Here is a 22,880-nt window from a genome sequence, read left to right as displayed (position 1 = left end):
ACGGGAGGTCCAGATGTGCCTTGTGCTGGTGCTGGCATGCTTAGGACTTTGACCTTCCCACACTCGGGCAGGTGTAGAGGTAGCACCCTGCATGCATTGAGTAGTACTCCGTCCCCCGTTCCAGTTAACCAAGGCAGATCAGCAAATGGTAGGGACACTGAGTAGAGTGTGCTCTGAGTCCTGACACTGCAGCATGGGGTCTCTACCTTCTGTGAGTCTCAGAAGAGCTTGCAGCCAGGCAGGGGGAAGCCCAGGGGAGGGGTGGCACTACCTGAACACAGCGCTTTCTGTGATAATTTATTCAGTTACACCCTTGCTTTCAGAATGCAGAAGTGCGATTACTGGAGTTATTGTGACTTGGAGAGATTCTGCTGGGAGTTTCTGTCCCTGATGCCCTCTTAGCGAGATGTTCCCTGGCCTGGGCTGTACCAGCACGCCCATAGCAGTAGGGGGTTTGAAAAGTCCCAGATTCAGCCCTTTGTGTGTGCTGTCAATTTCTCTGAAATAAACTGGTGAGTCCCAGTATGTGAGCACTGCTTTCCATTCCAAGTAAACCACCTTCCCTGGGCAGTCACTGCAGGATCTGTCCCCTTCCAATAGCCCCAGCTAGAAGGACTGTGTCTATGGTGGCGGGGCCACAGAGGGGTCCTCAGGGCTGGGGAGGAATAGGGGAAATGAACTGCCCTGGGTTCTCTGGTCGTATGTTCTGCTCTGTAGAGGATCTTCTGTTGCCTCTGGACAGTCAAGAAGTAAAAATGGAAGTCTTCAAGCAGGGACCACTTCTGAAATGTGGGCCTCCCCTGTGCCTGAGATGGGCGTATGAAGATGGTGTCCTCAGAGGGCTGTGCTCTGAGCACTGTCACTGTAAAGCTCTTGGCTCCTCAGGTAGGGGACATGCTAAAAATGCAAAATAGGAGTGCCTGAGATCTGACAAGGGAAATGGACTAGATCCATTATCCAAGGGGCGTGTAGAGGGGGAGGAAAACAAATCAATAGCACGAAGGACACAGTGTAATGTCTCTAGTAATCTCAGGCATAACTAGTAACCTGGCTAATTCATGGGATCCAAAGCTGGAAGGGACCGTTACCACCATCTAGTCTGACCTGTATAAGACAGGCCACGAGCCTTTGCAGAATTAATTGCTGGTTGCACTAGAGCATAACTTTAAAAAAAAAAAAAATCTAAGAATTGCCAGTGATGGAGAATCCACCATGACTGCTGGTAAATTTGTTCCGATGGTTAATTCCACTCGCTATTAAACATTTACACTTATTTCCGGTCTGAATTTGTCTAGCTTCGGCTTCCACCAATGTGGTGGTGTCAGACCATTCTCTGCTAGACTGAGTTATAGAGTGAGCAGCATCCCAACTGTTGGCCAGTTACCCAAACCTGAATCTGCCCCTTCGCAGAGCTGCCTGGTGGTAGCTGAGTTTTGCTGTCAGTTTAGGGTATTGCCAAGTAAATTCCAGTTAAAGGAGGTTTAGATTCCAAGGCGAAAACCTCCATCCCTGCCAACCTGATCATTGGTGATGGGGCCAGGTAAGTAGCAGAGGCTAAGGCCTGGGTGTGGGTGATTTTCCATTTCCTCCTCCTGTAGAAGCTGTGGGGTGTGTGCGCTCTCCCCTGGGGACTCAGTTACTAAACACCTGTTTATAGTAACCATTGTGAGCATCAGGCTGGAAAATATCCCCACAGTGCGACTCACTCACTCAATAGCAGCCGGTGCTCCAGGCAGGTGAGTGACTTCCAAGCATAGGACTTTTTCACTCGGTGTGTTGCCTCTTATGTTTTCTCTTCAGCTACTGCATGTCTGTGAGGTTCACTAACCTCATGAGGTCTGTAATGCTCTGGCACAGGCTGTGCTGACAGGCCATAGCTATCTAATGCACAGTAACTATGGGCTTCTCTAGGAGCTATGGCCTCGCTGCAGGAATCCCTGGGTGAGATTCCCTGGCCTGTGCTGTGCAGGAGGCTAGATTAGATCATCGCAATGATACCTTAACACCTGTGCAGAGCCCGGCTGTATTCTGGGGAGTCCCCAGGCTGTATCCTTGGGGGTCTGTTACTGGAATGGCCCAACAACTTTCCCTTCCTCCCACTCTCAGCCGGACGAAGCAACGAAACGCCTAGAGGTGGTGTGACTGCCATGGTGTGTGAGGAGTGGGAGCGAGTTGCTCCTGCAACCCCAGTAACCTGCCGAAGCGAGATCAGGGTGTGTCTGTTCCCAGCCCCTGAGCATGGGCCAGAGCTACAATGGGTGTGAATTGCCGGGCTGTGAGCACGTCAATCTCTGCCCCTTGGTGCTGTGTTAACAAGAAGGGCGAGAGAGGGGGTGACTGAGTGGTGTGATTAGCAAATCCAGTGCTCTGCATGCCACACGGCGCAGCACTCCCCACCTCACTCCCAGGCTTAGGAGCTGCTAGTGGTGGGTCAATGAGGGACCCCGCCCTGTAACCAGTCTCCTGGACTGAGCCATGTGTATAGGAGGGGCCACACGTGGAAGGGCGGAAGAAGAGGAAAATCTGTGGATTATCTGGGAGCTGGGCTGAGAGAAACCCCAAAGCCAAGAAAACAAATGATGTAAGCTAGGGGCAGACTCCCACTGCATCACCTCTGTCTCCTGCCCAGGGTGGCTGCCATGGAGACCAGCTGGGACAGCAGCCTGCACAGCTGGGCCGGGCCTGCCCCGGCTGTGATCCAAGCCACCATGTACTCCAAAGCAGCGCGGCAGGCGGAGGAAACCAGGGAAGAGCTGGAAAAGATCCGGGCACGGATTGACCATGTGAGCAAACAGCATTTCTATCCATCCATCCATGCCTGTCTAGCTGCAAACTGCCTCCGAATGGGAATCCCATGCTGTTCCCTGCTGGAGCTCTGACCTGAGCATGGCACAGCTTCCAGCCATAGCAGGGGTGGAGGGGGCACTGCCGCTAAAGGGAGAACTTCGCAGCCCACATGGTTGTGAAAGGAAGCTGCTGCAGGGATGTCTGCCTGAGTCTGCAGAGAGCCTGAACCAATAGCTCAGAGAGGGCCAAGCTGCCTCACCATCTCTACAGCAGAGAAAAAGGGCATGCAGGCCTTGCTCCCTACACATCACCCTCTGCTCCCTTCCGTCTCCTCTGCTGCTTTCTTCTCCTGCCCCCCTCGCCCCCTGCTCCCCCCCTCCCCAGTTCAGCAGAGATGCTCCTGCTCTCCTTACTGGCTATGCTTGTCTCCATAAGTGAGGGGTAGGCAGCCACCTTCCTGGCATGTTTCCCTGCCTGATCAAGCTGGGATGCTCTCACCAACTCTAGCAATGGGCCTTGGCCCTGTCTGGTGAGGGGTAGCATGTGGCATGTGCGTCATACCCGGCAGTGCCTCAGGCCTTTGCTGATTAACCCTTTCACTTCCTATCAGATGATCCAGGCTTATGAGCGCAGTGAGCAGGTCTCGTCTGCCCAGCAAGCAGCCGCAGAGATTGTGGAGGATGTGGTATGTTCAACAGGGCACAGTGCCTCTCCCCAGGCCTGTTCCACAGCCCTCCCGCCGCACAGGGAGAGGGTGAAACAGCCGCTGGGACTGATCTGCTGCATGGAGAGGTCCCTGCCCCTGCGTGGGGTAGTTCCTGTCAGGGGAGGGGAGGCAGGGCTGAAATGGGGGGGGGGGGGGCTAAGGGCAGTGCAGTAGCCAATCAGCTTGGAAGCAGATTGCTAGAATGAATGCAATCCTGCCCCTCCTCCTCCCAGCCCACAGCTCCACGCACACAGGGCTCCAGTGGCCCCCCCCCCCCCGCACCCTGCCCAGCAAACCCCCTCTCCCCCCCAGCCCCACTGCACAGCTCAGAGCTGGTGGTGATACAACCCCATGGCTGGGAGCTCTGGCTAGAGGGTGCCAGGGTGGCTGGTGCCAACTGTACAGAAGCAGAGCCAGGCTGTGTGGCCCTTGGCTCGCACCCTGAGTGCTGCCAGCGGAGCCCCTCTTCGGACACCTTGCTGACTCCTCGGGGGCAGGGGGGATTTGCAGCAGACTCTGTCACATGGGGTTGTTTTTGCATCCTGATTAGCCAAGTGAAAGTGTTTAACTGGGAAAATCCCCACCCCGGTAGGAGTTTTGTGAGTGCTAGGCCCGGGCGAGGTGCGAATTGGGCTGGATCCTGGGTTACTGAATAATGAGACACCTGTGAATTGTGGGGAATCCGAGCCACTTGTTTGGGTGGGTTTTCAGTTCTTTGCCCAGTGTTGCTGTGGGAGGCAGTGTGACCTAGTGGAAAGAGCACTGCACTGGGTCTCAGGAGACCTGGGTTCTAGGCCTGGCTCTACCCCAGCCTGCTGCGTGACATTGGGCAAGTCATAATGTCTTGTCGTGCCTCAGTTTCCCCATATGTACACGGGACATAATGACACCAACTTCCTCCGTAAAGGGCTTTGAGCCCAGCTGATGGGAGGTGCTGTAAGAACCAGGGATCGTTATGTCTGTAACACTCCCACGCTTGAGCAGCCCTGATGCCATACGGCAGTGATGCTGGACACTACATGGAACTTAGCCATTTGCTAATGTTTGGATTGGCAAGCAAGGGAAGCCAAAGTTTCACACCCTGGTCTAGCCTGGGGAGAGGGCAGAAGGAGGAATCTGGGCCACATGCAACTGTCCACCATTTCCAAATAGCTCCTGCAGGCCAGGGTGGGGAGAGGCATCTCCCAACATGCAAACGCCCCTGCGGGGTGAGCTCCAGAAGGCTGAGTGAGGCAGAACTGGCCCAGCTGAGTCCAAACAGCCTTAGGGGAGAGCCATGGGTGTGTATTCGTCATGCACCCCGAGCATGGGAAGGGGCACGCTGTTCCGGTCTCCGTGAGCCCAGAGTTTCTCTCCCGGATGCCCAGGAGCAGCTGGCAGCCGTCTTGGGGGACCCCGTGAAGAAGAGGAGATACCAGCAGCAAGTGACTGTCTTCATCGTGGGGTACCAGGAGTCCTGTGGGCAGCGCAATAGCCTCCTGAGCCAGCTGCAGGAGGTCAGATGGATCCTTGGTGTGGGGCGGTTTGGGGAGAATCTGGGGGACCCAGAGGCAAACACCATACCCGTGGCAATGCCTCTGTGCGGAGATGGAGGCTCCAGGTTGAAATGGGCACAGCTGGAACCTCACCCCGTTGGGCCTTGGCGAGCAGATGTCCCCTCTGGCCCAGGATGCAGACTGGACTCTGACACGCTGTGACAAAGTGGCCTTTGGTGGGACACTACTGAGGGTATCAATTCAGGACAAATTGCTTAGAGCAGGGCAGTCACAGCCCAAGGCTGGGGGTCCTTTGCACACCAAACCAGCCAAACAGAGAGGACTTTGGTTTTACCCCACTGGCTAACCAGAAGTCATACAAGCAATTCCCTCAGACACTCCAGTTTCCCAGTATCACCACCAGCACCGCTCTTTATGGGGATGAATGATTATGAAAACCTATACCCCAGTAAAAGAAAAAAGGTTCTCCTGATCCCAAAGGACCAAGCCCATACCCAGGTCAATATACAAGTCAGATCTTACCCACAAATCGTGCTGTTGCCAGTCCTTTAGAATCTAAAATCTAAAGGTTTATTTATAAAAAGAAAGAAATATAGAGGAGAGCCAAAATTGGTTAAATGGGATCAATTACATACAGTAATGGCAAAGTTCTTGGTTCAGGCTTGTAGCAGTGATGGAATAAACTGCAGGTTCAAATCAAGTCTCTGGAGTACATCCACAGCTGGGATGGGTCATTCGTCCTTTGTTTAGAGCATAGGTTCTGACCTCATGGGTGCTCCGGGGAAAAATTGGTGGGTGCTTTGCACCCACAGGCAGCACCCCGCCCCAGCTCACCTCCGCCCCCACTCCGCCTCGTCCTCCTCCTCCCCTAAGAGCACCGCCGAGTCCTGCTTCTCCACCCTCCCTCCCTCCCAGCGCTTGCGCTGCAAAACAGCTGTTTTGCACGGCAAACAGTGGGAGGGAGGGGGAGGAGGAGGAACGCAGCGCGCTCGGGGAAGAGGTAGGGCCAGGACGGGGATTTGGAGAGGGGTCCAATAGGGGCAGGGAGGGGGCAGAGGAGGGCTGGGAGCAAGCACCCACCGGCACCAAGGAAAGTTGGCGCCTGTGGTTCAAAGCTTCAGTTTGTAGCAAAGTTTCTCCAGAGGTAAGAAGCAGGATTGAAGACAAGATGGAGGGGATGCAGCTGCCTTTTATAATCTCTTGCCATGCAGCCTGTGCTTCCTTGGTGTCAAACACAAACTGCCCAGCACAGGGCTTGAAAGCCTCCAAGTTCTCTCCCTGCATGCCTTTCTGAGTCACAAGGTGTATCTGCCTTCTCTCAACGGGTCAGTTGTATAGCTGATGATCCTTAATGGGCCATCAAGCAGGCTAGGCAGTGCTGATGCCAAACTGTCTGGGGTGTCACCCAGAGGCATAGCACAAGTTTGAAATACAGCATAGAGCCAATATTTATAACTTTAAATAAAAAAATGATCCTGCATACAGATAGCATAATCATAGCCAGCAAATCATAACCTTTCCATAGACACCTTACTTGACCTCGTTTGTACAAGATTTGGTGCAACTACAGGACTTTGGTTGCAACAATGATCTATACAGTCACCGTTCATGTCAGTAACATCACACTCACGCTTCTCTCCCTTGCAGTTCTTCAGCTGCTCCGTGGAGCTGGGGCTGGGGGAGGAGAGCCACAGCCTGCCCGACGACTTCCCTGTGCACATGGACGACGTGGCTGGCATGGTGATGCCTGGCAGGCTGGAGCTGCTTTGCCATCCCTGGGGCTGAGTGACTGGCACAGCAGTGCCATGACCCCAGAGCCCACGGGCGCCCTGTCCAGCCCCACATAGCCACCCACCAGCTAGACTATCCCACGTCAATGAGTAACGCGCTGGCTGCTGACAGTGCGAGCTGCCTTCCCACTCACATTCCTGCTGCTTTTTATTGGCTCTTGGAAGTGTCACTCTACCAGTTTGCTTAGGACCTGCCCATGAGCCCAGACTCCTGTGGGCCAGTTGCTCTGGGCTGAGGATGCCCCTGGGGTGCTGGGAGAGATTAACCAAGCAGGACCCGACCAGGAAGAGCCGAGTCAAAGGGGGAGGGAGGCTCCAGGGGCTTTTCCCCTCGTGCCGCCGGTTAGTGCCAGCTGGGGGCAGACCATTGGATGTGGGCACTAGGCTGCACCCCCCCCAGCCCATTTCACCCAGGGCACTTGGCAGCCCGCAGTCACTTGTGGGCACTGTCCCCAGGCTCCTCTCCCATCTCTGCCCCTGCCAGAGGCTCCCCATCTCTACCGCCAGGTAACAGCGGCTTTGAGCTCAGCCGAGGCAGCCATGTCCCGCCTGGCGGATCTGAACAAGGAGATTGTCAGCTACGTGACCAGCGCCCTGGCCACACACAGCCCCAAAAGGTACCCGCCAGGCAGGCAGCTGTGTCTGCTGCAGCATCCCTGCCTGCTGCTATGTCCTTCAGACCCCGCGCGGGCAGAGCTCCCTTAGCACGTGCTGCTCCTGGCACCTGCTATCAGCCGTGCTCCTGGGGTGGGTTGAGGAGACAGACTGCAGCAGACCTGAGACTTCCAGGCTCATTACACTGATGACCTTCCCTCAGCAGCTGAGCGGGATGGTCGCTGCGCAACTTGGCTAGGTGATGGCCACATGCACGCAGCGTAATGCGGGATCAGTCTAGCTGGGGGTCCAGCCCCATTTAACCCCTAACACGACCAGTAGGACCCTGTCGATCTTTTGTCAGAGTTCTGGGGTCATTTTCCTGAGGCCAGCTGCAGAAATGGGTGCTGGGCAAAGGGGCCAGTCCACCATGCTCGGGTCTCCCACCCACACAGCAACCGTGTATGGCTGACAGAACTGTATTTCCTTGGGAGAGAGAAACTAATCGGAGACTGTAGAAAGGTCAGATCGCCCTATGTCAGCTGTGCCCCAGGTAGGGGGGACAGAGTCTGGGCCTCCTGGATCTAACAGCTAAACCCCCAGACCTGTTAGCTGAGGCCAGCAGGCTCCTGAACAACTAGCCCAGACAACTCGCGGGAGACCAGCTCCATGCTGAGTGGGTTCCATACAACAGAGCAGCTCCCCTTCGGAGCAGGCTATGTTTGACCCCAAAAGGAGCAGCAGCTGTAGCCGCAGGCTGGGGACAGTGCAGGATTTGTGCCGTCCACAACAACCAGCTGGTCCCAGAGACAGGCTGCGTATGTGACACACCTCTGCCAAGGCGGGGCTGTGCACAGGGCAAGACAGCCAGGCCAAAGAGCTGGGCTCTGTGCTGAGCCCCCTTGAAACAGGCTCTCTGCCCTGCACGCGTGTTCCTAGTTACTCTACCCTGGAGGTTCCCCCAACTGCAGCTGGGCAGGTTGGGGCTGGGCGGGGGCTGGCCTGGGGCACTGGCAATGATCGGGCGAGATGGGGTTTGTCCTTCAGGAGCCACAGGAAGCAAGTGGAGAAGGCTGTAGACAAGGCTAAGGAAGAGGTGGTCCAGATCAAACACAGGCTCCTGCAGGCTCAGGCAGGTGAGGGGTTGTGTCCCACCCCCTGTGACATGGGTATAAGGGCCTGGCCTGCGCTGGGCTCCCCAGCATTGCATCCTGTGGCTGCAGCTCTCCACCACGCGCCATGGCCCTCAGCCTGGCCACATGCAGGCCCTGCAGCAAGGCCTCTGAAAGGCGCATGAGCAGCATTTGCCACGCCAGCCACTACACAGGTGATGCCAGCATCGGAGCCCCGGGTGGTCTGTGAGTCCCAGCGCGCAGCTCTCCTGGTCCTCCCGCTCACCAGCCTCTGCAGTGGGGCTCCGGGTGACTCCCAGCCTGGGGTCTTTGTTGGCAGCAGGCAGTCCCTGCTTGGGGTCCCCTGGGGACACTGCCCTGCACTGCCACCCGAGGGCCTGGCGGAAGTGCCCTCTCACCCCTGGCGGCTGTCGGTCTCTTCCAGACGTGGAGACCAAGGAACGACAGCTGAAGGACCTGCAGCAGCTGAGCGAGATGAAGGCGAAGGAGAGCCGGCTCTTCCGAGCCCAGCTGGAGAGCACTCAGGTGGGCAGGAGAGAGGGGTGCCCGGGCCAGCTGGGCCTAGGCCCTTCAGGGGGAAGGGATGGAGAGACGGCTTCTGGCACTGCCACGGCCCACCACCTGTAGCAGCTCCCAAAGTCCGGGGTGGGGAGAGGGACCTTCTTCTCCCTGGAGCTGCTGCTGCCCCACCATCCCCTGGGCCTGGGCGCCCTGCTAACCAGCCCTGTCCTCCCTGCCTGTGCAGAGACGCCTGCAAGGCCTGGAGCAGGAGAGTGGGGCTCAGCGGGCCCACCTGGAAGCCGAGCTGAGGAGCCGGGACTCGCGCATCGCGGAGCTGGACGGGTTCCTGCAGGAGAAGGAGTGGCTGCGGAGGGACGCGGCCACCCAGGTGAGGGCCCAGCTGGCCCAGGAGAGGAGCTGGCCCCATAGGCTCTGTGCCCGGCTGTGCTAGCAGGGTGACTCCCCGGCACTGCACGCTGGCCTGGGGGTTGGGGGGTGGGACTCAGTGCCAGGACTAACCCCGCTCCTCCTGTCCCAGTGCAGCGACCGCGCCCTGTCCAGCCCTGCTGCATGCCCAGGGGGGCTGCTCCCCTCCAGCGCGGGGGCTGCCGAGGAGGGGCCACCAGCAGGAAGGGAGCTCGGGGAAGGGCTGGCAGAGTCCATGGTGCGACCTGAAGGGGGGTTCTCGAATCCAGAGGTGAGTTCCCCCCGCAATGCTCGATGCCCTCAGCCTGGCCGCACTGCAGACTCTCCCCAGAACTGAGGATCCATTCTGAGTGCGGTGGCTGAGCCGCCCCGGTGCGGGCTGTAGAGGGGATCGCAAGTTCGGGCCGTGGCTTCTAGTGTCCTCCCCCCATCAGCTTGGCACCCCCAGTGCATTACTCCCCCCACTCCCAGCCCCCGCATGTGTATTACCCCCTGCTCCCAGCCCCCCCCACCCCCGTGTGATTACTTACCCCCATGTTCAAGCAGATCCAGGTCTCTGGTCCCCCTGCCTGTCTCCCTCTGTCACTCCCTCCCTCCCCACTTCTCTCCCCACTTCTCTGCCTGCTCAGGACACCCCAGGGCAGCACTCGGAGCAGCCGCAGCCCGTTGGTGGCCCCTTAGCACACTCAGCTGTCCTGGGGCCGGGGGCGCTGGCTGGGCCGGCCGGAGGGCACAGGGAAGCTGGGAAGGAAGAGGAAGATGCTGAAGGGGAGCCAGCCACACACCCTGCAGGTACCTGCTGCCCAGGGCTGCTCAGCCCAGCCCCAGCTCACCTTGTGGGGAGGGGAGGTTGGTGGGGGTTGCAGCCCCTGGAGTCCCACTCCCTGGAAGGGCAGCTCTGGGCTGGATCTCTGAACGAGGGGCCAGAAATGCCAGGGGACCCCAACAGCAGCTGCCTTCTGCCCCGGACCCCATTCCCCAGGGGCCTGGCTGCCGAGCTGCGTGGCAGGATCTGGGAGTCGGTCTGGGCGGGGGGAGGATGCGCGAAGGCCTGGGGGATGGTACCAGAGAAGTGGTGAGATCAGTGCAGGGATCAGGCCCAGAGACTCACTGTGTGTGTGTGTGTGTGTGTGTGTGTACCCAGCCCTGCCCTGCGTGCCCTGGGCTTTGTCAGCACCAGGATGGGCAGCCTCTCTTCTGGCTAGAGGGGTCCAAGGTCATGTTCCCAGGGCAGAGGGGACAGGGCTCCAGGAGATGCCCTGGCTCCCCTTCCTGCTGCCCTGTGCCATTCCTGCTGGCAGAGTCCCCAGGGAGCCCAGCACACCAGGCCTGTGTTGGTCCAGCCTGTGGACTGGTGCCCCCTTCTGGGGTCAGCAGGGCGAGCGCATGGTGGGGAAGGAAAATGGGTGATTTCACAGCTGCTCCCGGCTGGGAGGTGCTGGCACTGCAGGGAGATGCCCTCTGTGCATCAGCTGCCCAGGCCAGGTGACTCAAAGGTATTGAAACCAATGGGAGTTAGGCACCTAAATACTTTTATTTCGTGCCTGTCTCTGCAGGGGGTGAGAGGAGCCCCAGCTGGGGCGCTGCAGTCGGGAATCCAGCGGTGCAGACTCCAGAGGCCTCGGCTACATGTGAGGTGGGTGCCCTGCTGTCAGGGGGAGGGGAGAGGAGGTCGGTCTTCGGGGACCACTCAGCATGGCTCTTTCTTTCCCTTCTTGCTCCTGATTTCCTGAGGATTGGGCAGCTGGGTCTCAGTCTGAGTGCAGGCTTGTGTCTTCCAGCTCCTGGCCCGGCGCCTGGCTGCCCTGGAGGCAGAGTTAGCTGCAGCCCACCTGCAAAGCCATGAGGACGCCGAGCACTGGGAGAGACGCTGCAGGACCATGGCAGCCGAGTGGGAGGAGGTGGGTGTTTGTATGGTGGGGGATGGGGGCTGGTTCAGGGGGCACAAGATCTCCTCGGGGAAGAGGTGAGATTTCAGATGCTCCCAAGTTGCTGCCTGTAACATCAGGGAGTGTCCAAGCTCCATGGGGCTCTTCAGGAGCTGTGGGTCCGGGGGGGCCCATTGCTTGGATGCCTGGTGTGTGACAGGGCTGGGCATGGCCTGGGGAAGCCCTCCCAGCCGGGTATGCTCCCGCGGGCACGCATTGTCAGGTTTGTCCCACGCCGGGGGGGCCGTGTGGCCAAAATCTGCACCTGCCCTGTGTGCGGAAGGTCAGGCTGGGCTGGCCTGGGACTTGCACGAGTGCTGGGGTGGGGTCGTCTGTCCTGTGCTCTAGGAGAGGCAGAGATTATTGCAGCAGCCACGGCAGCCACAGGAGACGGCGCGTCCAGCAGAGACGGCGCAGCACCTGGAGACATCCCATCGGGGGCAGCCAATGAAGCAGGTGGCTGTGGTGCAGCCAGCGCAGCAATGGGAGACAGCTCAGCAGGTGGAGACAGTGCTGCAGAACCTGCCAATGCAGCAGGGGGTGGTGGTGCAACTGGTGCAGCCGTTGGAGATGGTGCAGCAGGTGCAGCTGGTTGAGCGAGTGGAGCCAGCCCCACAGGTGAGGTGACGTCGCAGGCACGGTGGGGAGTGGCGCAGCAGCTGTGTCTGGCAGAGTGGAGGTGGCAGGGCAGTGACTTGGTGCGAGCTGAGCAGAGGAGCAGCGTGGGGCTGACAGGCTGAGGCGTGGGTGGGGACGGGACAAGGACAGAGCAATGGGCTGGGAAGGGGATTTCAGCAGCGTTTTGAATGGGGCGAGGGGGTGGGCGGGAGCCTGGTGCCAACACTGCCCTTTCTGGTGTCCCGGGGTGGGCGCTGCTGCTGCCATGGTGATTTTGAGGATTCTTGGTCTGATTTCCAGATGTCTGCAGCTGGATCGCAGTTGACTTTGGAGGCCAGAGGCTTCCCAGAGCCGACTCTGCCTCCCACTCCTGCTGGAGGAGCCGCTCCTTCCCCAGGGCCCACCAGGCAGGGGGGCGCCCCCAGAGCAGGTGGGTGGGACATATTGCAGACAGCCTTCACTAGCATGTGCCTGCTCTGTGCAGGGTGATGCTAGAGAGGGACAAGGACAGGCTGGCACAGGCATGCTGGGGGGCAATATCCTCAGCTGATGTCGCTGGGGGGGTCTGCCTGAGACTGCAGGATCGGGCCCATCTTGCCCATGGCTTGCCTTGGGAAGCCAGCTCTGCCCATGTATTGTAGGGTGGGTGGTGCCCCCTTGGCGTCCCATGCTGTGTGTCTCTGGGCATGTTGTCTTGTAGCAGTGAGGCCCCTGGGGGGGGGGGGGTGAAGGGATTGCTACTGCCAGCAGCGAAGGGAGCCAACCTCCTTGAGATCAGGCAGCAGACAGCAGAGGCCTGACTTTGGGGAGCAGACGGATGGGGGTTCTAGGCCCTGCTCCCCAAGTGCCTGGGTGGCATTTACAGGGCAGGGTGGGGGGTGTTGTCTACAGCACAAGGATTTGCTCTGCCATGCCCAGGCAATGCCCCCGTGATCACAGCCTCTACTTGGCACCGTGAAGAGCCACGCAGTCATCGGGGGCAGGGGATGTGCCCAGCCCACTGGGGATCCCTCGCCCCTCCCGCACAGGCACTCATGTGGGTATGCCCAGAGAGGAGCCCCGCTGTGCGCTGGTGCCTGGAACGGTGCCCGCCCAGTCCCTGCTCTTCCATGGCCAGGAGTGACCCTGTCTCCACCTGACCCAGGTGCTTCCCCGGATGCCCTGTCCCAGTCCCAGTGCAGGGCGATCGCAGCGCCTGCAGCAGGACGTCGTGGAGCCGACAGCCACGTGGTGGCCTTCATAGAGACCTTGCGGGCAGGGCTTATGGCTAAAGGTAAAGCCAGTGGGAATGGGGGAAGGGCAGCAGCAGCCCCCGGCGTGTCCGTAGCAAGCCGGGGTTCACAGGCAAGCAGCGCGCTCCTTATCCCACGGCAGAAGCCCTAGAGTTAGTGGAAGCAGCCTGTTCCTGGGGCCCTGCCACCCCACCAGGCTAGTCCTGCCTGGGACTAGCTGGTCCTTATCTGGCCCCATCCCCATTCGATGTATTTACCCTCCCAGCCTGGGGCAGGGCCAGGGCCAGCTCCAGCTTTTTTGCCGCCCCAAGCGGCAAAGAAAAAAAAAGAAAAACCTGATTGAGCTGCCACCGAAGTGCCGCCAAAGAGGAAGAGACGGAGTGAAGAACCCGCTGCCGAATTGCTGCCGAAGACCCGGATGTACTGCCCCAATACCAGATGGAGTGCCGCCCCTTTCTCTGGGCCGCCCCAGGCACCTGCTTCCTTCGCTGGTGTCTGGAGCTGGCCCTGGGCAGGGCCCTGGCCAGTTATAGGCTACCTAGATAGTGTAGCGGGCGAGCTATTGGTAAATCCATTGATGGTAATGGGGGGAGCAGAGTCATGGTTGCTGCAGGGCAACAGGAATCAGAACTCCTGGGTTCCAGCCCTGGCTGGGCCATGTGCTGCCTGTAGACCCCAGCCAAGTCACTGCCCCACTCTGTGGCCCAGGAGTGGCGAGGCTGAGCTGGTGCATATACAGGACACACTTTGGGTGCTCCCGTGGCCTGTAGCTCGCTGCCTCTGCCTCTGGTGGCCGGACTATTTGGGTCAGTTGGGCCTTGGTGCTGCTGGCCCTGCCCTTCAGCTCAGGCAGCAGGGGCTGTGGTTTTGGATCCAGCAGGTCTGGGCTCAGTCCCTGCTGCTGACCCATGTGCTGGTGCCTTCGGCTGGAAGGTGCCGTGCAATGATTGTTCTTGAGCAGCTGACCCGTTAGTGCTTGGATTGCAGAGCTCCACGTGCTGGCTCGGCTCCTGGACGGCCCATGTGGCGGGCTGACGACAGAACTCCCCGCGGCCCCTGAGGAAGCAGCAGGAGTTGAAATCCACACGCTGCTTGGGAACGCTACCCTAGGTACGGGACTCGCTGGGCCTGAGACGCCCAGCCCAGCATGGTAAGGCTGCCCCAGGGCTCTGCAGTGCTGGGTGCGGTCTCCAGAGCAACTGACTGTGAAGCTGAGCCACTTCTGTTCCTTTCCTGGGTCACGTTCCTGCCCTGATTGCTCCCAGCTCTCCCATCAGCCCTCTGGGTTTGAAATAGCTGGCACCCTCCTGGCATTGCTCCCTGCAGCCCCCTGGTGCTCCTGCCCAGGCCTGTGGGAGGGGCCTGCTTGTACAGCAGCTGGGCAGTTGTGCCAGGTCCAGGTTGTGAAAGCAGCGAATACACGACCAGTGATCCAGAGACACCTACGATATTGCGGGGTATCTCGGTCCTATGACTCCCGGAAAGTGGGACGTCCGGCTGGAGTTCCAGCTTTACTGCCCGCATTGGCACCCCAGCCAGTGCCCGTGGAACCTCCAGCCACTGCAGACCTGAGCTGTCCCCTTCACGAGCTGCTGGGCTGACATCAGCTCCCAGCGCGGGTGCTTGGGTGTCTGGTCCCTGCTGGGTGCAATGATCATCTGATCAGTAAAGCCACGACTGGTGTGAGATCCCTCCTGCCTGGTGCCCTGCCCTGGTGCTCCTGCTGCCTGCATTTGGATGCTGCACATTCAGCCCTGGGCTCTCTCATGCAAGCATCTTGCTTTAGGATTCACTCCCCTGGGTGACCTGCCCGACCTCAACTCTACCGCCTGCCAAGGCACGGCACAGCAGCTAGACACTGGGGACTTAGTGTTGTTAATGATCCTGGTATGGTGATACCCAGGGCCCCATTGCGCTGGGGCTGTAGAAACACAGCCGACTCCGTACAGCACCTAGCACAATGTGCTTTGTACTGTGTTATTGCCATGGCGACCAGTGCTAGCAAAGTGCGCCAGCATCAGAAGAAGGGTTTTTTTCTGTCGGGGGTGCTGGGGACGGAGGGAGAGCAACAAACAACAAGATCAGCTTCCATGGCTTTCAGTTTTTTATAGCTTGCTTGAAAGTATAAGTGGTAATGACAAGATGCTGCTCCAGCCGCAGGACGTGACGTCAGATCAAGGAGGAACTGCGGCACCAGCCCTGGGAAAAGGCGTTGTCCTGGGTGGAGCAGAGTAAGTGGTTGGGGGGCGTCATCCCAGTTCCCGAGCTCCCTGTTGCGAGGCACACAGTTCAGCTCCCCAGTGCTCCGTGGGATCAGGAGCCTCGCTGCTTACCCAGATCTTTCTCCCCTTTGTTTCAGCCCGTTGGCTCTGGACCAGCACCCTGTAGGAGGAGGGCACAGCTCCCATGCTGTCCCGGTAAGGGAGCGTGGGAGGCCGGGGTGGGCAGTACAAGCCTTGTACTTGCTGAGCTGTCCTTGGCACGAGTCAATGCAGGGAGCCGAGATGGCGTGGCATCTCCCAAGCTGCGGTGAGCAGTGCGGGTATGGACAGCCAGCATCCACCCCCAGGTCTCTGAGTGTCCAGCCACAGAGGCAGCCAGACAGCTAACAATGGCTGGCACCCTGATCTCACACCCAGTGCCTATTGGTCACTTACTGGCCAGGTCTTGTGCTCAGGATGGGCACTCCAGAGCATGTCCTGCGGCATGGCTCAACACTGGTGAAGGGAAGAGCGCCCCCGTGTGGTGATTAACCATTGGCTGCAGTGGAGCTCTGCACACCCTGCTGGGGGAACTAGGCCCGGGGGTTGCTACTACTCACCATCTCCTGCCGTTCTTGTCCAGCTAACCCAAGGCCGGCTGATGAGCGCAGGAGGGGGGCTGAGTCCCAGGTCCGAGCCTGGCAGCGCCGGGGCCAAGAGGAGAGCCCCCAGGGTCCTGTTTACTCAGCAGGACGAGCAGCACAACAGACAGGTGCTGAACCAAGGCGTATGCAGAGGCCAGGTGCCGTGGGGCCTGTACCAGGTAGGTGAGCCTGCTCTGAGACACCAGCCAAGACTGGAGGAATGGCTGGAATCACCTGCTGGCAATGGAAGCTACCAGTGGGCACCTTCCCTGATGTCCCTCTGCTTCCTGCACTGGCACTGAGCTGCTCTCGCTCATGGCCTCTAGCCATTGGCAATGGGAGGGGCATTTTCCCTTTATCTGGGAGATGGGGTGGGCAGAGACGCCCACCATTTAAATGGTGGGGAAGAGGAATGTTAAACTGCTCACCCTCAGATCTGAGCATGATAATCTCTCCGGGCAGCTCCCACCCAGCTCCTTGGGTCAATGGCCTTGAACCAAACAGCAGATGAGTGAGTGGGGCCCATCAGCTCAGATAGGCCAGTCTAGAATGTGTCTCGCCCTTTCTTCGGAGCATCTCCAAATACCTCCCAAATCCTCACACCTCCAGTGAGACAGATGAGTCCTAGGATTCAAGTTTTACATCTGGGGAAACTGAGGTACAGCGAGGCCACCCCAGGAGTCCACGGTGGTTTCCACTCCCTGCCCTGTGCTCTGAGCACTAGAACCAAGCTGCCTTCAAGCGGGAAATGAGTTAAGAGAGCCCTGCACCTCACCCGGATCTGGGGAAGGCCAAGCTACAGTTACCCCATGCGGGCTCTGCCATGATTCCTGGGTGGGCTGCCTAGACCAGCATCTGAGCTGACGACTGGGGTCTACTGCAGACAATAGGAAGGGTATAATGGGGTCCCCGGGAACCCCAGTGTAGAAAGAACAGGACCATGCCTGGGCTGCAGTGGTGCTGTGCTCAGGGGCCATCTTTCCCGGCAGGAAGCCAGCCTGCTGATGGGGGGCTTCCGATGGCTTCGCCGCCAGAGGTTCGAGGGCCTGGTGAGAGGTTACCTGGCCCATGGCTGCATGAAGGAGGCAGAAGAAACCTTGGAGCAACTTCAGGGCAGTTGTGGCTGCGTGAAGGCGCACAGTGTGCTGGGGCGACTCCGAGCGCTGAGGCAGCAGGTAGGGCTGGCTGGGACGGCTCTGCAGCCCCGTTCCCTTCGCTCCCTGGCTGGAGCCCAGAGGCACTTTGCTCTGAACGGGTGGGTCAGTGGGTCTGTGGCCAGAGGCAGCTAGCAGGGTGTGGATGAGCAGGGGTGCTGGGGGTCCCTTTGGAGTGTGGGGGTGCTGGTGGTGTGTGTCTGCATGTGCTGGGGGCATGCTGGGTGGTTGGGGCACTGGCACTCCGTGCTTCTCCACACTGACCCCACTTCGGTTTCCTCCGTGTCCCTGGCAGAAGCTCCAGTGCTGGCGGGGCGAGTGGCACCGCAGCTGGGCAAGGCGGCTGCAGCTGGCAGAGCTGCTCAGCGAGACGCTGGGGCGCGTGGAGGAGCGTTCGGGGCTGTTCCTGATCCAGCCTGTGCTGCCGTGGCCTGGCCAGTAAGGCCCGCTCACACCCAGGTGGGGGGGGAAGGGCAGGGATCTTCCGAAGGGATCCCCCATCCATTGGCATTGCTGGCTCAGGGAGCAGGGCAGCTGTGGACCCTCGTCCCACCCACCGTCCTCCTCTGGGCAGCTCCCACTTCCAAACCGACCCCTCAGGGCCCCTCTTGTTCCAGCCTCCCTTGAGATCCCTCCTCCCACTGCAGCCCCTAGGAGGTGGGTGGGTCTGGGCACCTGGATCAGCCCCCAGCCCCCTCCCCTCCTGACAGCCTCCCCAGGGCTTTATCCTGTCTGCTCCAGGCCGACTGCACTAACCCCTCCTGGAAGGAGCGACGCCCGGCCCCAACCCACTCCCAAGATACTGGTGCCAGCACTGATGGGACAGGTAGGGTCCTGGCCAGCTATGGCCCCCCTAGGACTAGGCTGGGCGATGTTTTGAAGGCCTAAGGCTACCAGTGGGCTACCCCAGAGAGGCTCCTCACCCTGGGGGGGGCCCAGTGCAGCCTGGGCACATCGAGGGTTTGGGGTCCCTCTGCCCCTTGGGGGAGGGTGCTGCCTGCATTGCCACTGGCCTGTCTGGGCCACATTCGTCCCTGGGGTAAGTGCAGGGGTTCAGTGTTGCTCCCCCAGATCTGGGTATGGGGCAGCGACACAGAGCCCAGAGGGAGAGGCACTGTTGCCCACACAGGATGGAACTGGCAGACTCAAGAGGCTACAGATCTCCTGTCTGCCCTCCGGCCTTCTCTGCCCCAGTCGTTCCTCACTGGGTCCCCCTGCCACAGCCCTTCCAGGGGGGCGAAGGGAGAGGCGGGAAGCTCTCTGCCCTGGAGCAGAAATGTGGTGCCTGTGTCTGACTGCAGGAAGTGAGCAGCCCCCTGGCCACGCGGGGTCTCCGGCTGCGCACCCCAAGGGAAGCAGGGCCCCACAAGCTGTGGAGCTTCCCACCATTGGGGGGCAGCAGGGCCTGGCCAGACCAGGACCTGGTGCTGCCAAGCCCAATGGTGATCACCCCGCGGCTACTGGAGATGGACCTCAATAGCTACCTGCTGCAGGAGTGCCAGGTGAGGTAGGCAAAAGAAAGAACCACACCCCCAGGCACCCCTCAGGGGGCCCAGAGCCACCACTCCTCCCCCGCAATGTCTTGTGCCTGAGGAGTCTCAGGCTACCATGCTGTCTCTCCCCTGCCCCCGAGGAGCCTGGGGCTGTCCCTCCCCCTGCGGTGCCGTCTTCCCATTGCCAAGAGCTGAGCGCATTGCCCTGACTGCACCCCCAGAGCTGAGTTGGAAATGTGCCCCCAGGTAGCCGGGGGGGGCTCTGCAGGTGACTCAGGCCAATGACCAGCTTGCTCTGAATGCCAACCCATCCCCAGGGGCTGGGCTGCTCGTCCTGTCACAGGTTTGGCTCAATTGCTCCAGTGGGCATCGCTAGAGGTTCCAACTTCTGCTGGGGTGCAAGCAGAGCCCCCTGCCCTGTCCCACGAGCACTGAGTGACCGGAGTGTGTCATTAACACTCAGGCCACAGCTAAAATTGGACAGCGTCTTGCTTGGCCCAGGCTGGGTCGCTGCATATCCTGTGAGCTGGGACCCTGACATCCATGCCCCCAGCCCCAGGGCCTCGTGCTGCTCCCAACGCTCATCCCTTTCTCCCCATGCCTTGCAGCAGGAGGAGCCAGCCCAGCCCAGGCCCAGCCAGTCCCAGAGCCAGGCCCTTCACAGCCTCGCTGAGGAGTTTCCTTCCTGTCCGACGTGGCGTAGCCCTGATAGGCCCCAGCCACTCGGAGAGGCCGTGAGTGCCCAGCTGTGACTCCAGATCGGCTCGCGATCCTGTGGGCATGTTCCGGACTTCAGGACACAGCTTGATAAACCATCTATTCGAAATCAGCTGGCTGGGAAAGGATCACAGTCCAGAATGGCCAGACAGCCTTCCCCCCCTCAATCCCCCCAAAATAAAGACACTGCACCTACATGTGCCCAATCATGGCCCTTCTTTCCCTGCCAGGCCCCAATCCCCAGTGCAGAAGCACATTTCTCTGTGTTGGCGGCCGCGCTCTGGCCAGTACCTGGAGAGGACCCCCTGTGCTTTGGCCAGGCCGGGGCTTTGGCGCTGGCCTGCGGGATAGTGTATGGACTGAGCTGGAGCTGTTCAGAACACTTCAGCCTGACCTGGATACTGGAGGTTCCTGTCTGGCTAATTGGGTTAGTTTGGGGACAAACAAGCTCTCAAGGGCTGTTGGGAAAAACAAGCAGGAAGGGGAAGAATGGCTCCAGCACAGCCACTGCACAGGACTTGAAGGTGCTGAGCGACAAGGCCAGGGCCCAAAAAGGCCCCAGGACAGAAGAGATCCAAAACCTGGAATAGGGTTTAAAAGGGACTCGTTCTGGAGGGATCAGGGGGTTTTAGGGGACCCAGGCAGAGCCACATGTCTGAAGAAGCTAGGCCTGCCGCAGCTACCCTGGGGGTGGTGATCCGTGGGCTTAGCCAGTTGTTTTACAAGCCTTGTTCTCAGCGTGCTTTGTTCCTACCATCCAAATAAACCTGCCTTGGGTTCACCAGGCTGGCTGCTCACTGCCCGGCTGCTCAGCAATGCCCGAAGGGAAGAACTGCAGGGGCCAGACTCATAGGGTTACCATATTTCAGCAAGCAAAAAAGAGGATGGGAGGAGCCCCGCCCTAGCCCCGCCCCTGCCCCTCCCACTTCCCGCCCCCCCAGAACCCCCAACCCTCCCCCCGTTCCTTGTCCCCTGACTGCCCCCTCCTGGGACCCCTGCCCCTAACTGCCCCCCAGGACTCCACCCCCTATCTAAGCCTCCCTGCCTCTTGTCCCCTGACTGCCCCAACCCTTATCCACACCCCCACCCCCAGACAGACCCCTGGGACTCCCACGCCCCATCCAACCACTCCCCACCCCCTGACAGCCCCCCCCAGAACTCCCAACCCATCTAAACCCCTCTGCTCCCTGTCCCCTGACTGCTCCGATCCCTCTCCCCACTCCTGCCCCCTGACAGCTCCCCCCCAGAACTCCCAGCCCCCCACTCCCCCGCTCCTTGTCCCCTGACTGCCCCCTCCTGGGACCCCTGCTCCTAACTGCCCTCCAGAACCCCACCTCCTACCTAAGACTCCCTGTTCCTTGTCCCCTAACTGCCCCCTCCTAAGACCCCCCCCAACTGCCCCCCAGGACCCTACCCCCTACCTGTACCCTGACTGCCCAAAACTTTCTCCACTCCCCCCAAAAAGTCCCCCCCTGAACTCCCGACCCCCCCCATTTCTTGACTGCCCCCTCCAGAACCTCCCTGCCCCTTCTCCTGCCCCCTGGCCCCCTTACCCTGCTGCTCAGAACAGGGTGTTGGGCTCTGTGCGAGCCAGACACGTGGCTGCGCTCCCCAGCACAACAAAACCCAGTCCCTGGCCCTGCACAGTGCTGCCGGACCGGGACACTGGGCTGCAGGGGAGGAGGAGCTGCCGGCTCAGAATGCAGGGAGGGAGGGGGGGAGGAGCTCCTCTACAGCTGCTCCGGAGTCCAACCCGTGACTTTCCTGCAGCCCTCCCAGCCGCTCGCTCTGCTCTGCCGGGGAGGGGGGAAATCCCGGACATTTTGAGTGATTTACAAATTCCCCCCGGACGCTATTTTTAGCACAAAAAGGAGGACATGTCCGGGTAAATCCGGACGAATGGTAACCCTACAGACTCAGGCAGACCTGCTGAGTAAGCACAGTGATCTGCCGGGTGCTGTAGCCCGGGGGCTGGTCTAAGAATGGAAGACTCAATTGAGTCCCTCCCCAGATAGATAGTGACAGAGGCCTGGCACCAGGGGGGTGCACTCAGTGAAGCCAGAAGGGGACAGAGGCACAGCTAGCCCTGTTACTGTGACGCAGGAAAGTGGCACCGGCACTGGGGGAGTTAGGGGGTCCATAGCTTTCCCACTTTTTGAAAGTGGATGGGCGGCCCCCGCCCCTCACTCCCCGATCAGGCCAGCATGGAGCCCAGTTGGGGAGCATGGGCAGTTGTGGGAGCCACACAGACCTTCCACCTGCCCATTGGGGCAGGGAGGGCTTAGAGCAGCTCCCGGCCCATGTCCCCACCACCTGAGCCCATTGCACTGTGAGAAGTTGGAGGGGCTACTGCGGCTCCCCACAGCTACCTGCACGGTTCTTACCATTGCTAGGCTGCAGTTCTGAGGCCCTGCCCCCCCCCAGCCAGAGCTGCTTCAGGGATAGCTACACAGCCAGGCAGCTGTGGGGAGCCTGGGTCCCTCCACCTGCTCTGGGTGGGGGTCTTGGGGACAGGGATACAGATGGGGGCTGCTTTCGGCCCACCCGAGGCAGGGGGTGGGATGGGCTCTCCGGCCCCACTCTGGCTTCCAGTTTGGCCAGGGGTGAAGCCTCCAGGGGAAGAGGAGGAGCGGGGAAGGCTCTGATGCTCTTGCCACAGGACACTTATGCATGTGGACACTCACCTGGGTTAGTTAAGTTCTGGAGCAGTTGTAGGTTGGGGAATGGTAGAACTGGGCTCACAATGGATGGATGGCTTCCAGGAGTGGGGAGTTAGCATGACCTCTGCATGCAGCATTGGAGAGACCAAGACTGGATACCGTGGTCAACTGTGGTGTCCAAACCTCAAAAAGGAGGTTGAAAAATTGGAAAGAGGTCAGCAAAGACTTAAAAGAATGAACCAATAGTTGCAAACGCTGCCTTAAACTTCAGATGCTCAATCTACTTAGTTTTCCAAGAAGAGATAAAGAGGTGACTTGATCATGGCCTTACAGGTACCTAGAGAAGATTTCTGCTCGGCGAAGGCTCATTGCTATAGCAAAGGCAGAACAAGAGCCAGTGTCTGGAATCTGAAGCTAAATAAATTCAGACTGGCAGTGAGGTGCGAATGTTTAAACATGAGGGCAGTTAGCCATTGGAACCACTTACCAGGGACGTCCTGGCAGGCTCTAAATGAAGGCCGGGTGTGTTTCTAAAAGATCTACTCGAGCTCAACCAGACACTATTGTCTCAATGCAGGAATCACTGGGTGAGATTCTCTGCCTCGCTTATGAGGGAGGCCAGACTCGATTATCCCAATGGGGCCTTCTGGCCGTAAACGCTCCAAGTCTTGAGTGTGAAGGGGCTAATGTCTGGCCAGAATACGCATAATGGGCCAGTTCCTGCTCCCAACATCTGAGTTGTGCCATTGATGTCCAGGGGAGCAGGATTAGACTCATAAGAAGCACTCGCAACATTCTGT

General features: G+C 59.5%; 1 protein-coding gene across 1 annotated transcript; it reads left to right on the top strand.

The window, feature by feature from the left end:
- Positions 1-7,249: 7,249 nt before the first annotated feature.
- Positions 7,250-19,515, top strand: LOC128844701 (uncharacterized). The gene is made up of 19 exons (XM_054042636.1): positions 7,250-7,396; positions 8,421-8,509; positions 8,931-9,031; positions 9,252-9,395; positions 10,063-10,225; positions 10,990-11,069; positions 11,215-11,334; positions 11,710-11,979; positions 12,280-12,409; positions 13,124-13,252; positions 14,199-14,321; positions 15,313-15,442; positions 15,571-15,628; positions 16,056-16,235; positions 17,046-17,231; positions 17,506-17,648; positions 17,952-18,036; positions 18,512-18,712; positions 19,312-19,515. The coding sequence occupies exons 1-19, from the start codon at positions 7,320-7,322 to the stop codon at positions 19,453-19,455; spliced, it is 2,553 nt and encodes an 850-aa protein (XP_053898611.1). The 5' UTR covers positions 7,250-7,319; the 3' UTR covers positions 19,456-19,515.
- The last annotated feature ends 3,365 nt before the right edge of the window (positions 19,516-22,880 follow it).

Source organism: Malaclemys terrapin, chromosome 10 (assembly GCF_027887155.1).
Source record: "Malaclemys terrapin pileata isolate rMalTer1 chromosome 10, rMalTer1.hap1, whole genome shotgun sequence".
In the NCBI taxonomy this organism is placed as follows: domain Eukaryota; kingdom Metazoa; phylum Chordata; order Testudines; family Emydidae; genus Malaclemys; species Malaclemys terrapin.
The sequence above is the reverse complement of the archived record's forward strand: the minus strand, read 5'-3'. Positions and strand labels throughout refer to the sequence as shown.

Excerpts from the sequence above, each read along its gene's own strand:
- LOC128844701 (XM_054042636.1), top strand. The coding sequence starts at position 7,320 with ATGTCCCGCCTGGCGGATCTGAACAAGGAGATTGTCAGCTACGTGACC. Across the intron at positions 15,443-15,570 it reads GTTGTCCTGGGTGGAGCAGA|CCCGTTGGCTCTGGACCAGC; the intron begins GTAAGTGGTTGG and ends CCTTTGTTTCAG. Across the intron at positions 17,232-17,505 it reads TCCGAGCGCTGAGGCAGCAG|AAGCTCCAGTGCTGGCGGGG; the intron begins GTAGGGCTGGCT and ends TGTCCCTGGCAG.